The sequence below is a fragment of the Etheostoma spectabile genome, chromosome 11 (assembly GCF_008692095.1).
Source record: "Etheostoma spectabile isolate EspeVRDwgs_2016 chromosome 11, UIUC_Espe_1.0, whole genome shotgun sequence".
In the NCBI taxonomy this organism is placed as follows: domain Eukaryota; kingdom Metazoa; phylum Chordata; class Actinopteri; order Perciformes; family Percidae; genus Etheostoma; species Etheostoma spectabile.
In genome coordinates, this window is record NC_045743.1 from 15,663,844 (window position 1) to 15,677,190 (window position 13,347).

The 13,347-nt window shown below is 41.6% G+C and overlaps 1 protein-coding gene across 3 annotated transcripts; it reads left to right on the forward strand.

Moving 5' to 3' along the window:
• The first annotated feature begins 17 nt into the window (after positions 1 to 17).
• Positions 18 to 13,051, forward strand: cfap65 (cilia and flagella associated protein 65). 3 transcript variants are annotated; one of them, XM_032529921.1, is made up of 35 exons: positions 18 to 169; positions 505 to 581; positions 1,260 to 1,447; positions 1,689 to 1,788; positions 2,270 to 2,436; positions 2,592 to 2,800; positions 3,438 to 3,574; positions 3,655 to 3,880; positions 4,056 to 4,324; positions 4,424 to 4,576; positions 4,759 to 4,997; positions 5,088 to 5,244; positions 5,415 to 5,543; positions 5,662 to 5,913; positions 6,017 to 6,156; positions 6,294 to 6,378; positions 6,850 to 6,996; positions 7,164 to 7,329; positions 7,525 to 7,653; positions 7,770 to 7,983; positions 8,252 to 8,380; positions 8,607 to 8,697; positions 8,836 to 8,921; positions 9,053 to 9,119; positions 9,391 to 9,501; positions 9,917 to 10,108; positions 10,468 to 10,626; positions 10,732 to 10,869; positions 11,091 to 11,207; positions 11,326 to 11,460; positions 11,543 to 11,593; positions 11,707 to 11,918; positions 12,086 to 12,217; positions 12,385 to 12,786; positions 12,897 to 13,051. In XM_032529921.1, the coding sequence occupies exons 2-35, from the start codon at positions 507 to 509 to the stop codon at positions 12,952 to 12,954; spliced, it is 5,262 nt and encodes a 1,753-aa protein (XP_032385812.1). In that variant the 5' UTR covers positions 18 to 169; positions 505 to 506; the 3' UTR covers positions 12,955 to 13,051. The 3 variants fall into 3 exon arrangements, with proteins under 3 accessions (XP_032385812.1, XP_032385814.1, XP_032385813.1); XM_032529923.1 differs by having other exon boundaries at positions 7,164 to 7,317; XM_032529922.1 differs by having other exon boundaries at positions 4,762 to 4,997.
• The last annotated feature ends 296 nt before the right edge of the window (positions 13,052 to 13,347 follow it).

Genomic DNA, 13,347 nt, shown 5'->3' on the forward strand with positions numbered 1-13,347 from the left:
CCGTAATTACTATGGTGATTTCATACAATTGCTTGTTGCCTTGGTAACGCCGTGGTCGACAAACTTTTGTCACTCATTCCGCTGACTGTAAGCGGGGTTTTTATAACTAAAATGGAACGAATATAAAGTTGTGAGCGTTTATTGTTTGACATTTGATAACCTTAATAAGGTAAGGACACGTTAGTATGTTAGGCCAGCAATGTTTAGTTTCGGTTTAATTTTGACAGCTTTCTATAACGTCACTCCCCATGTTAGCTTAATAGCTATAACGTTATGGTCTTTTTTTACGTTTATTCCAGAAACGCTCTTTCAACGTGGTTTTATTTAGCTAACGCTATGGTTTAGGTAGATACTTCTAAGGATGAGACTGTAACGTTAATAAATGTGTCAACTGTGCGACATAACTAATCCAAGACACCATTCACCAACTTTCCTGTAACGTTATTTAATACTTTGTAAATGTCTAGCTAGCTAGCTAGCTAAATGTCTTCTCTGATTTTCCAGGGATGTTAGCTGAGACCCTGGCTCCTGACCCCTTGGCTTCTGGGGCAAAATGGAAGCCCTCTGGGAAGAATATCAAAGTAACTAAAGTTTGGATAGAAACAGCTTGTCATAATGTACAACTTGTGGTCAGCTTTTCCTTTGTAACATAGCTAGCTACATTTGGTCCCATTGAACCAGTGTGTTCAATTGGACCAGTTACTATAGTCCTCTTTGTCCCTGAATAAGCAAAATTGCCCATGATCCACACCAGTCAATGCCTAATGTATTATAGTATGGATTATTATATTGACTTTCTTCTCTGCCTATGTATATATCCCTACAAGAAAAACAACAAGGAGGTCCTTAATTAAATGTATCACAGTTAACATAAGTCTACTTTGTGTGTCCTAAACATTGACTGTAAAAAAATCCCAAAACAGTTACAGCAGTTACACATTAGCTGGTTTCTACTGGTGGACACTGCACTTAAGTGAAATTGACCTCATTGGATTAAAAATAAAATAATCGGTTGTTCTGACATAATGACACATGTGCAGAAAACATTTTGAGTATGAATGATTCCATCCTTTTTTATTGGTCTTTCCCACAATATAATTTTAAAACAAATTTGTTCAGTCTGAATTACACAACTCACTGCTTGTAGAGATTGTGGGCTTTTCTGTTTTGTTTTAATAGCTATCAGTATAGATATTAAAACTCTGGAAAAAAAAAAACATCAAACACTAAATGTTCTCCTGCACCACCCCACCCGGCAGAATCCACGGATTCACCAGAAGCAACGGAGTGGGAAGTACCAACGACAAGCTTCCAGCCAGAAAAGCTGCCTCTTAGGGTTGGAATTGAAGCCAGAGCTGGTCTGGGAGGACTGGGACCTGGGAGGAGAGTTCACTGAGACACTAGTGTTAAAGAATATCCATAGCAAGCTGCAGAAGCTGCACGTCAGGTCTTAACAAAAACACATGGACACACAAACGCATACAAACATAAGATCAAATATTCACACACACACACACACACACACAACACAATGCTAAAAAGCCCTAATCGTTTTGTTGCTCTTCCCGTTTTTGCTACTCAGTCAGCAGTGCCATACACATTTTGGGTTATTGTTTACTTTCAAGCAATGCAATGTAAATTTGCTGAGTATCCACAGCTTATACTATTGTATCTTGTTCCCCTCACAGGCCTCCACTTTCCAAGTTTTTCACCTTGATTCCCCAGATAATTGTTCTCAGCCCGGGGACTTCGTTCTCCATGCCAATCATCTTTAGACCACTACAGAGGGTAACGCATCACAAATGTATACATACTTTTATCTATTAATATATCTTATCCGTATTTTGGAAAGTATTGTGTTCCAGGGCTTTTTAATGTGTGCTGAATTCAAACTTTGAGACAAATACGTTTGTAGTCTTACCATTAGAAATGGTCAGATACTGTAAGTCAAAAAATATAATTAGTGTGAGGGAGATGGGACCATTACAACAAATGGAACTGGGATCATTCTAGATCATTATCATTTTTAATGATTGTGTACTCTTTGTTGAGCAGAAAAAGTTGGACAAAATGACTAACAGCACCACAAGAAGCATGTATGGCTTTAAAAAGATGAAGAGTATTATTAGTACAATAAGTATTATTAGTATTTGTATTAGTAGTATTAGTACAAGAAGAGTATTATTTATTTAATAGAGATGTAACATGACCTACTCCTCGTGTTTCATGTCCTCTATCGGTGTTGTTGTCTGTTTGTTTGTTGGGACAGTGTGAGTATGAAGACAGCATTGAGTTTCAAAGTAAAAATGGCAGCTTCCAAGTATGCCTCCGTGCCACCATTCCCTGCCATGCTCTGGAGGTGCCTGACTCTGTGCTGCTGCCACTTTGTGCTGTTCAAAACTCCTCACATTCTACTTTCCTGCTGAAAAATGTCAGGTACATAGAAGTGTGTGTTTAGACTAATGCAGAAATGTGGGAGGGATAAATAACCTCGGAAGAAAGAAAGCAGAATACTTTGTATCAATACGTTTAAAGTGTGTTTGTGTGTTCAAGTTCTTACATTTGTGTTTGTGCTTTTCTTCTTCCCACAGTAAACTTCAGACAAGCTTCCAGTGGGAGTGCGCAGCTCCGTTCCAACTAAGCCCTGAGCAAGGCCTGTTGAAGCCTGGCCAGGAGTGTCACATCACTGTGCTCTTCCAACCACAAGAGGCACTGGTGTACCAGAAACAGGCCAACTGCAAGTTTGGAGAAGAAGGGGACAAGGCAGAGAGCTGCTGCACTGTGCTGCTGCAGGGAATAGGTACTTTACTATAACCTCAGAAGGGACACGATGCGATTAATAGATTCAGACAGATTTTGGATACAGTATATGTTGTTAAATATATTTGAAAGGTTACCAATTAAACTTACCAGATTTGACTACACAGACTGACACATACATCAGTACCATAAACTATGATCAGTACCTACACAATTACTGTTTGGGGCACAATTTGTGATCCAAATGTTTGATTATTACCAGAATCAAATAATAAAAATTATCTCTCAGCTTGATTGCTGGTTTTGTTACATCAGTAATATTAGTAAAACTGAAAAAAGTACACCTCAAAACCACAAAATGCTCATTTTTTAATGTAGAACTCCACTCCTTATTTATGTTTGTGAACAATATATAATAAAAAAAAAGATTGATCTGACCGTAAAGCCAAGCATTTAAGCCACTTCTTTTACCCAGCTGTTTTCCAGTCTGACTGTGTATAACTTTGCAAATTTGTTCCATATTTGCTTTATTTGCAACAATACTGATATCCATCTGTATTAATGATTGAACCATGTGGCAAGGGGAAATATAGTTATTCTCAGAATACTGTTTTAAAAGAGAGGATGGAACCAATACTCTCACTCTCCTCTTTTCTTGCTTCTGATTTTCTTTTCAGCTAAATACCCATATCTTCAGTTGAGAAATTCAGGTACCAAGGATGAAAAAGAACAGTGTGGTAAAGAGCTGCACTTTGGCTCTGTGGCAGTCGGGCACAGTTTGCAGAAACACTTTTACATCTTTAACCCCTCCCCTGTGAGTAGTACACAAAGATACACAAATGTACACTCTCAATTACCTTCCCTCTGATCTATCTTGTCACCTCTCTCCTCTAGGTAACTGCATCTTTCTCTCTTTCACAAATGTCCAGTGGTGCGCCTTTGTTAGAGTCAGAGTTCAGCTGTGATGTACCCAGGGGTAAGGTGGAGCCTGGAGGATCACTACGGGCTACAGTCACATATACTCCTGCTGTGGTGGATAGCGTCTCTGTTGAGTACTTATCTCTAAAATGTAGCGGAGCACTCAGTGAAACTCTGATCAAACTGACAGGACACTGTGTAGGTAGGGGCACACGGAAAGGCACACACATACACAATCTATATAAAAAACATTTTGTAATCTTAGAAAGGCAGATAAATACATACCGTGCATTATTCTCCAACTTTTTTTAATTGAAAAAGGAAAGGAATCTACAACTGGATACATGTGTACAAGAATTATTTATTTTTGTAACTAGGTCCCAAAGTTTCCTTGTCCTCCTCTGTGGTGGACTTTGACTGTGTTGAGGAAGGAGGAGCAGTTGTACAGACAGTGGAGCTGGTTAATTCTTCACCTGTTGAGGCTCACTACCAATGGGACCTTGATTGTAGTGGGAACAGTGTGTTCAGCATCCAGCCAGCGAGTGGCACTGTAAGCCCACATAGCCATACCACATTGAAGGCAGTTTATAGGCCTACGCAGCCTATTGCTCATCACAGGAGAGTGGCATGTCTCATACTGTACAGGGTAGGAGAAATATGCAGCAAACACACCATTATAACACACACACACACACACACACTCTTGTATTCTACTTACCTAGATATGTCTAATCTCCCCCTGTAGGACCCCATATTCCTTGACCTGATTGGTACCTGTCGTTCAGAGCTCCAGCAACCAGCCATACTGAAGCCTGAGCACTTGTTTCTTTACAAGCTCCGCTGGTATCGCACACAGGACCTGCCAGACACTCCCAGCGACATGCAGGAGGATCATAATGTATGCTTGGATCAACAAGGGGTGCTCTGCCCAAAGGAGGAGGCATTTTACAGATTTGTTTAGATTTTGAATATATTACCAGAAAATATTAAATCACGCATGGACACTAGATGTAATCCGTAAAGGGGACAGTATAGGTTTCGGTATTGTCTCTCTTACTCTTTTTCTGTGTCCTTTTCTAGCAGTCACACAAGAGACCAGACACTGCTGGTGTTGTGTGCAGAAATCCCATGGAGGAATATTACCAATCCTGCTTGGGGTGCATGGATCCCTTCTCTTCTAGCTGTTCTTTATCATCTCTACATGTGTCTGTGATGCCCAGTGAGCTACTGTTTAATCACAAAATGTACTCCATTTTGTCTACTTCATCCACTTCCTCTCAGCCTGTCTCCATCACCAACCACACCAGGGAGAAACTCAGGTATCCATGACATCCATCGCTATGGCACAGAATTTTTAGAAGTTTTTCTTGCTCAATCTGGTTTTACTATTGCATGTGATTCTGCTCCAGCCTGGTTTGGACTGCTGCCCAAGACTGTCCGTTCACTGTCTCTCCCCCATTATGTGAGCTGGCTCCACTGAAGTCCACCTCATTCAGGGTGACCTATGACCCAAAGCAGCTCAATACTTTGCACGGAGCGCAACTCGAATGCTTTGCATTCTATAGGGTAATAATGATCTACAATAAAAATTCCTTCACACTAAGTGATTGTGCTTTTCTTTTAATCTCAAAACTCATGCCCAATCAAAATTTTCTGCAATCTCTGTTGACCATTAAAGAAAAACAATTTTATGCAAGACGTTTTGCTGCCACTTTCTTCTCTTCTGGATGCTGCAGGACAATCAAGACTTAGAGGACCGAGTGTTGTTCCCACCCTGGTGTGTGACTGTCAGAGTTATAGGCCACTCCTTTCAGCCAGGCAAAGAGCATTTCATCCCAAGCTGCTCTCTGACACCCTCTCGAGTGGTGAGACACAAGCATGAGAAAGAACACAAACATTACAGCATATCTTACTCTTACTGAGTCTCTCCTTTATGTATAGTTCTGTCACTCTCTGGTAACTGTAATATTCTGTTCTCTCAAGGTGTTTCCTCCGCTTAGTGTTCTTTCCCATCAGACAGTGCTCCTCCAGAATTGTGGAGACCTGCCCCTCACTTTCTGTCTGGACCACAGTTTAAACCCTACGTTGGCAGAATCCATGTTTGTTGTGCCGAGCTGTGGTCTGATCCAGCCTGGGAGTCACCAAATCCTCATGCTCAGAACAACTCCCACTGAAGACAGTCCTAAACAGGGGTTCAGTTTACACCTTCGGCTCAATGCAGCTAAACACACAAAGGTACTATATACACAACACAGGAACACGGAGTACAAAAGCGGAAGCAACCACCACCTGTGCTTGCAGTTTATTTTATCTGTGCAAATGTCTCTGTGTCCTTTAGGAACTGACAGTTGTCAGTGTTGTAGAACAGATGTGTATGTCTCTGGAAGGAGACAACAGTTTATATTTCCAGCCAACAGCCGTGGGTTCACGGACGCAGCGTTCCCACCACATCAGAAACCTCAGCCACCTACCGCTACGGTTGGTTGTCATAATGGTTGTTATTCCAGTGCTGTACTTGGGACATTTTTTTTTCATGTATTGTTTGTAGTCTGGACTTTTCCAAGCATCATTAATCTTGTCTACAGCTGGCTTTCTGTGATTGTCCTTTATGATAGATTCCAATGGAGCATTCCAGAGCCAGAGCAAGAGCTTATCTCTGTTGAACCAGATGCCGGTGAACTGCATCCCAATGAGAGCTCGGTGAGAGGCTGAAAAAATCCTAAATACATTTAATGCAAGCGCAGATATTGTGCAAGTGATTTAAAACAAATATGAAACAAAATATATGTTCTGGCAGATCACAGAGTCAAGTTTGGCCATTATCTCAGCTCATAGCTGACAGTTCCTAAGCCAGCACACAAGCTGATGGCTCAGCTGATTCCCTCTTTTGATTGAATTTTCAAATAGTGCGCTCTTTTTAAACTGCTTTTCCCAACCTACCTTGCTGCATCTCTGCTAGCACTTGCAACCCATCTCCACCCAAGCTCCTCCTTTTAAATTCATGTTGTCTGACATAATAAATGTTGTGTCTCTGTCATCGATGCTGCTCTGTTCTGTACCCTATTGGGATCCTGCAAAGCTGCAGATGAATGAATCTATTTTGAAGAAGTGGTCCTGACTGAACTTATTTACCTTTTTTAACTTTTTGTATGTGACTGGTTGTTGTTACAGGTTCAGATATGGTCCTTCTGCCCACTGGTAGAAGAAATGTACACACTCAAACCTACTCTCACCTTCTGGCCAATCCAAACTCCTGGATGTAACAAGTCACACCTTACCCTTAATGTGGTGGGGATGGGTGCGAGTGGATCCATAGAGGTGGGTCTGTCTTTGTCTTGTGTGATTTTAAGTGTGTGTGCATGTATTGGAACTATATGTCAATTTTCAAGACAATGTCAAATGAGTGTCACACTCATCTTTTGGAGCAGGAGTTACTTTTGAAATGAACCAAGCAAAGCAATGTGTGCGTGTTTTTTACTCCCCAGGCAGAAAAAGCAGTTCTGGATGTTGGGGAGACTCTGGTTGGAAGCTATCGGCCAATTCAGGTTACCCTGGTGAACAACAGCCCCTGTTCTGTCTCCTTTTGTCTCTCTGTACAGCAGATACTTCTGGATGAGGAACTTACGTATGACCCAGAGAGTGAGCCAAACGGTATTCTTTTTTGTGAGGTCCTTACTGTCCTTTGCATACTGTATTTACATGATATTGATCAGCTCTCTGCAGAGTAGACTTTAGCATGGGCAGTTGTCAGTAAGGCAAACGAAAAGTCATAACTGCTAAATACAAGTGATACAAATATAGTTGAACCAGTGTAATAGATCAGCTGTGTCCTGTCTGGCCATGCAGCCCTACGGCTGGACTGTGACAGGGGAACCATCGCCTCACACGCCACAATGCTGCTCCGATCCACAGTCAGGCCACACAGACGAACGCAGTACCTCTGGACCATCAGCTACCAGATGCTGAATGCCAGTGGTAGATAGAAAACACAGACACTACACAAACTTGAATATATATTCTGCCTTGTCGTTTTCCATTACAAGATACTTACTGCTCTCTTGCTTTCTGTATGCATCTGTCTTTCTCCCTAGGGTTTTTGTCATCCCCTCCCCAAACAATGTGTGAAGTGCGAGCTAAGGGTGTGCTTCCCACCCTCCAGGTGATTGATGTGTGGGGTGGTGGCAGTGTGAGCAGCCTCAGCAAGGTCCATCTATGGAAACTCTTCTCACTGGACCGCCTCAATGAGCACTTGCTGTCCAACCCCTCCCCTGCAGAACTCACTTACAGAACCCCTACCAGGCACAGGTTAGGGGCAGAATATATGAATACTCAACTAAATATTGTAAAAAAAAAAGAAAAAAAAACAGATCATGATAGATTCATGTTTGGGAGTTGTAAAGATTTTGAATGCCATCATTTTTTGTTTCATTCCATATTTACATAATTTGATTGTTTATTTATTACAAAAGATACTAAAATAATACTTAATTAACGTTTTTTTCAAAAGATATCCTGTTTTAACATTGTTTGGTGGCGATGTGTACATGACCATGTCTGCTCTTCCTGCCTCTAGTCTGAGCAGTTCTCCTTCCATCTTCACTAAAGTCCTGTTGGATTTTAACTTCAGTGCCGCTCCTCTGAATTCAGAGCCCTCAACTTTTGTGTTGATGTTTCACAACCCTGGCTCCATCTATGTAGATTGGTAAGCAAAAAGCAGACTGTAGAGATTTTTGCTCAATTTATATATACAGTGCAGAATAACAGACCAGATGTCATATACAGCTAATCCTTTTTCATTTTACTGATTATGAAAATACAGAGGATACTCTTAGAAATTGTGCTTGATAGGGACAAATTGAATAAACTTGTGTTTCTTCTAATCTTTAAATATTTGATTTACTGATTCTTGGGCTTCTCTTCAATATTAGGGCATTCTTGTTTCCAGAGGACCAACAGATAGAGTTGGAGTACTGGGCCGAGACCGGAGAGTTTAGCAGCACTGAACTGCACCGAATGAAGGTCAGGCCTGTCTTTTCTTTATATGCATTTAATTTGACTATGTGATTAACATGTTCTGAGATTCTCACATTTCAAAACATAACTTTTTTTTTTTATAGATACAGGCACAAAGCATACATATCTTCATCTCGTTGACAGGTTCAAGACAACCATCTGTTCAGCATTTCTCCCCGTTCTGGAACTCTGCTCCCTGGCCAGCAGAGAGCAGTACACTTCACCTACAGGTCAGAGATTATTGCAAAAGATACAACAGCACAAAATGATAAATCAGTCAATTTAATAATAATGACAAGGATGAGAGTTCTCTAAAAATCATAACATGTTCTTAAAATAATCTAAACTTTGTCCTTCACAGCCATGACTTCACTGGGACAGATCGGTTTCCTGTCGTGTTTAAACTTTCTCACGGCAGAGAAATCTTGGTGAGGCAGAACTGCATATAAATTTACACAAAGCCCCTATTTATTCAGGTCTAATAACACAAAAACAAAATTAGCTTTCTATACTGGTAGAATCAAATTTTAAAATCCCACAGATCTTTTACTTCAATGGTGCTCTTCCTGTATCATCCCCTTTTTTTTGTAGGGCCCGAGAAATGCTGTAATCTAAAATATCACTAAATTTTGTGAACTCTTTATAATTGTTAGATATTTATTTGAACTTGATGTGTATGTGTTGTGGTTCTTTGTGCAGCTGAACTTTCAGGGGGCGACGGTGGAGAGAGACAGACCCTATCTCCACTTTGCCTCCAAGCGACATGTCTTCACTTCTGTAACTATTAGGAACTGTTCTCCTCCGAGGCAGGTGTGTGTTTAAATTCTCCAACATAAAGCCTATTAGGATTGGCCTATTCACAGTGAGCTGAAATGCATTGCAATCTTGTTGATAGCATAATATTTCAACTCAGATTCACTGAAACAACTTCCACAGATTTCTCCTGTTATTAAACTTACAGCACTGGATTCTATCAGAAACCTCAACATAGATGTGATCCACTAAGCAGCAACTGACCAATACAATCTGAATGTCTTCCATATTTAGATAAAGGGAATAATACAGTATCAATAACAACTGCGTTTGGACATCCATTATTGTCCATTGTTTGAGCAGAATGCTTTCCTCTCTATTAAAAATACTTGTATTAATACTGTTAACATTACAACCTGAGCTCCTCTGAAAGGCTAGACAAAACCCAGGTGACTTGACTTTTGTCTTGCAGATGTATGAACTAAACAACGGTGGGGAGGTGCCAGTCCGTTATGAGGTGGACATGGCTGTGTTGTCACAGCTGCAGGTGGACAACTTTAACCATCCATTGCTGTACTGCCTCAATCCAGAGGGAGTGGTCCTACCTGGGAAGACGGCCATGCTGGAATGGATCTTCTCTCCTTTAGAGGCTAAAGTGTACCACGTAAGGATTTAGCCATACTCTGCCTACCTTCTGCTGCCCTCTTACCACAACCCCTTCAAACCTTTCATACAACTGGTTTGGGGAGCTTTTATTGTAGGCACCATGCTTCTCTCCATTGTACATGTTTTGTCTGTAGCATTATAATCAAGTTCATAGCAATTTAAAAATCAACCTGGAACAGAAATTTAACGTAACAGATACAGAAGTTGGTTTACTTAGATACACAAATTAACAATTTAATGTTTTTTTTTTTTATTCATTAAATTATTTAGAATGACACCTACCAAATCCTTCACACCATTAGCATTGCCTACATATCCAATCTCTGTGATTTTGAGTTTGTTTTTGTTTATCACCAGATGGATATTCTTATCCATGTCCAGGATGGGGATTCTACGCTGGTGAGATTTGAGGGTTGTGGGTTAAATTCTCCTTCACTGGGCTCCACAACCCCATTTGGCTGCAGTGATACTAAGGCCTATGAACCCTGTGCCCAGAGGCTGCCCTTCCCAGGACAAGTGAGAGTGTTTTTTGTCTTTTAAAATTATTCGTTTAACTTGAATTTGAGGCTCTATGTATTCATCTCAGTGTGCGCGTGCTTATGTGTGTCTGTTTTTGTGTAGGTGCTATTTCTGTCTGAGGACAGTGTCTGTCTTGGCAACATCCCTGTGTGCTCACGATCTTCAAGAATCCTCTTCCTGACCAATGTGTCACACACAGACACTGTCCACTATACATGGGAACAGCAGAACAATCAACAGGTACAGGAAGGGTTACATGTATCCTGGGAATTACATTTTATGTAATTGGGTACAGTTATTCAGAGGTTGTATATCAGGGATTCTCCCCAAGTTATTTGAGAAAGACTGACTTAATAATTCTCCATATCTGTGTGCCCCATGATATCTCAATCCAGGCTTTGAGGTGAAAGGAAAATATCACGTCTGACCAGTTTTGCATGTCTGTCTGTGTGTTGTGTCAGGTTGTGCAGATCCGTCCAGATCGAGGTAGTCTGTGTCCAGGGGAGAGGGCACTTTGTGTCCTTACCTTTACCTCTACTGACTACCCCACTGATTATCAGCTAGACATCATCTGCCAGGTAACACAGCAGATTTAGTGCTGCATTAGCTGCCATGAAGTTTCTGCTTTCTTGAGCCTAGTGAATTTAATTCCAACATTTAATAAATTGCTCTCCTCTTCTCTCCTCTCCTCTCCAGGTTATTCAGGAAGCAGCATTGACTCGTTATCATGATGCTTTACAGCGTTGGGAGGAAGAGAAAGCAAGACAGCTGGATGAATTCACTATAACAGACAAAGATCTTGCACAAAGTCCAGAAGTTCTGATAGATAAGGTCCTCCCTCAATTTCAAAATCATATATTTTACAGTGATGTAACAGTCTTCTTCATCCTTTTCACACTTTGTCTTGCTACAGGAACCTGTAGCAGCTCCAGTAAGAAAAGGGCCACCACTCAGGAAATACAAGGTGGTACTCGTTTGTTGCAAATATAAGGCCTGTCTTGTGAATATTATTATCATCAAATACATTTTTAAAGCCTGGTTTCATTTTGACTGACCCTTTATGTCTCACCCCTCTAGACTCTTCCTCCTATCTGTGCCAATGCTAATTGTGAAGCAGTGGGCACTATATGTATCAAGCTAACAAAAGCTGAGCGGCGGGCGCAGCGAGAGACAGCCAAAGCATGGAGGTGCCCTGAAGCCCCCAAACCTGCTCTGCTGCATCTGTGGGTTACAGCACAGTCCCACATGCTTATGGAATACCCCCCACACTTCCCTAAACAGTCCAATAGGTAAAACATTCTCATACTATTTACAACCTCAAAGAATGTCCTTTATACTTATGTTTTTACAAAAACTTATTAAAGACTTATTTGAATGCTGTGAAGAATCCAGAAAATCCTGATCTCCATTCAGTATGTAGTAGCATTAGCATTTGCATCTGTGCTGTCTTCCTAAGATGCCCCAGGTCAGTCAAGGCCCAGCAGCCTGATCTTCAATATTCGAGCACATCCCTCCTTGAAGGGCTGCCTCCAACGACACATGGCCCTGACAGAGACATCACCATGCATGTACTCACCTCTCTGCTCAGGTAACAGTCACACAGACACCCAGAAATTGTTTGATATTATATGGAAGAAATGGTATATGTGTGTGTGTGTGTGTGTGTGTGTGTGTGTGTGTGTGTGTGTGTGTGTGTGTGTGTGTGTGTGTGTACGTGTGTGTCTTAATGTGCCCTCTCCCTCTCTCTTTTTCCAGTGGCATACTAGATGATCCAGCCTTCACCCAGTCTCTGATTACTTTGGCATCCAAGCCCATCACCTACCAGCTTCAAAAAACTAGTCCCTCCTCACTTCCATCCTCCCTCCCTCCCCCTCCCTGTCCTACACCTTCTAACCCTACGCACCAACATCAGGTTTTGTTGAGTGGAACAGTGGGACAGAAAGAACAGCACAACACAGTGGACAGTGAGGGGACTGCGGGATGTTGGGGAAACAGGTGCCCGACGCAAAACACACCACACACTGAGCATGCGCCTGCTGACATTAGTGAAGATGTTTTACTGAACACGCTCCAGAACCTGATGATAGAAGCTGTCAGAGGGGAGCTTGTCCTTACAGCGCATCCCCGCACTGTTATTCTGCCACCTTTTTCAACCAGGTATAGACAGACACATGCACACACACACACTTACGTTTGCTCTGTCAGTCCTCTATTTGTTGCACATGTCAGATATAACCAAATGGCTGACATATTGTGTGTTCCATTAGATCCAGGAGGACATCCAAAGCCATGGCCGAGGAGGAGAAAGTAGATCTGAGAAATTGAAAAGAATCAGGAGGGACATAAGTCTCACCATCTACGCATCGTCCCAGAGGTCCAACTCCCTCTGCTGTTTTAATTAAAATCCAACTTTTGTTCATCCTTTCCTCTTTTCAGTGTTCACTTTGCCCTAGTCGTTATCCTTGACGTTCCACTTCCGGGATTGCTCCGTTGTTGCTGGAAAATCTGCCGGATTTCACTCATTTAGGCCAGATCTCCGTTGCCTTGGGTTTCCTTTGTGTTGGCATTCTAAACTTTGGTTGATTCATGACTATGGTTAACTGCTCCTCAGATCTCTGCAGGGTAAATCCAGACAGATAGCTAGACTATCTGTCCGATCTGAGTATTCTGTTGCACGACCAAAACTAGTTCCTTCTGAGCCTATTTTGCAGCGGCACA

What these genes read in the sequence shown, in the direction of transcription:
- cfap65 (XM_032529921.1), top strand. Translation starts at nt 507, where the DNA reads ATGTTAGCTGAGACCCTGGCTCCTGACCCCTTGGCTTCTGGGGCAAAA. An exon ending in CTCTGACACCCTCTCGAGTG is followed by an intron (nt 5,544 to 5,661) that starts GTGAGACACAAG and finishes TGTTCTCTCAAG; the next exon opens with GTGTTTCCTCCGCTTAGTGT. An exon ending in CTGAACTGCACCGAATGAAG is followed by an intron (nt 8,698 to 8,835) that starts GTCAGGCCTGTC and finishes TCTCGTTGACAG; the next exon opens with GTTCAAGACAACCATCTGTT.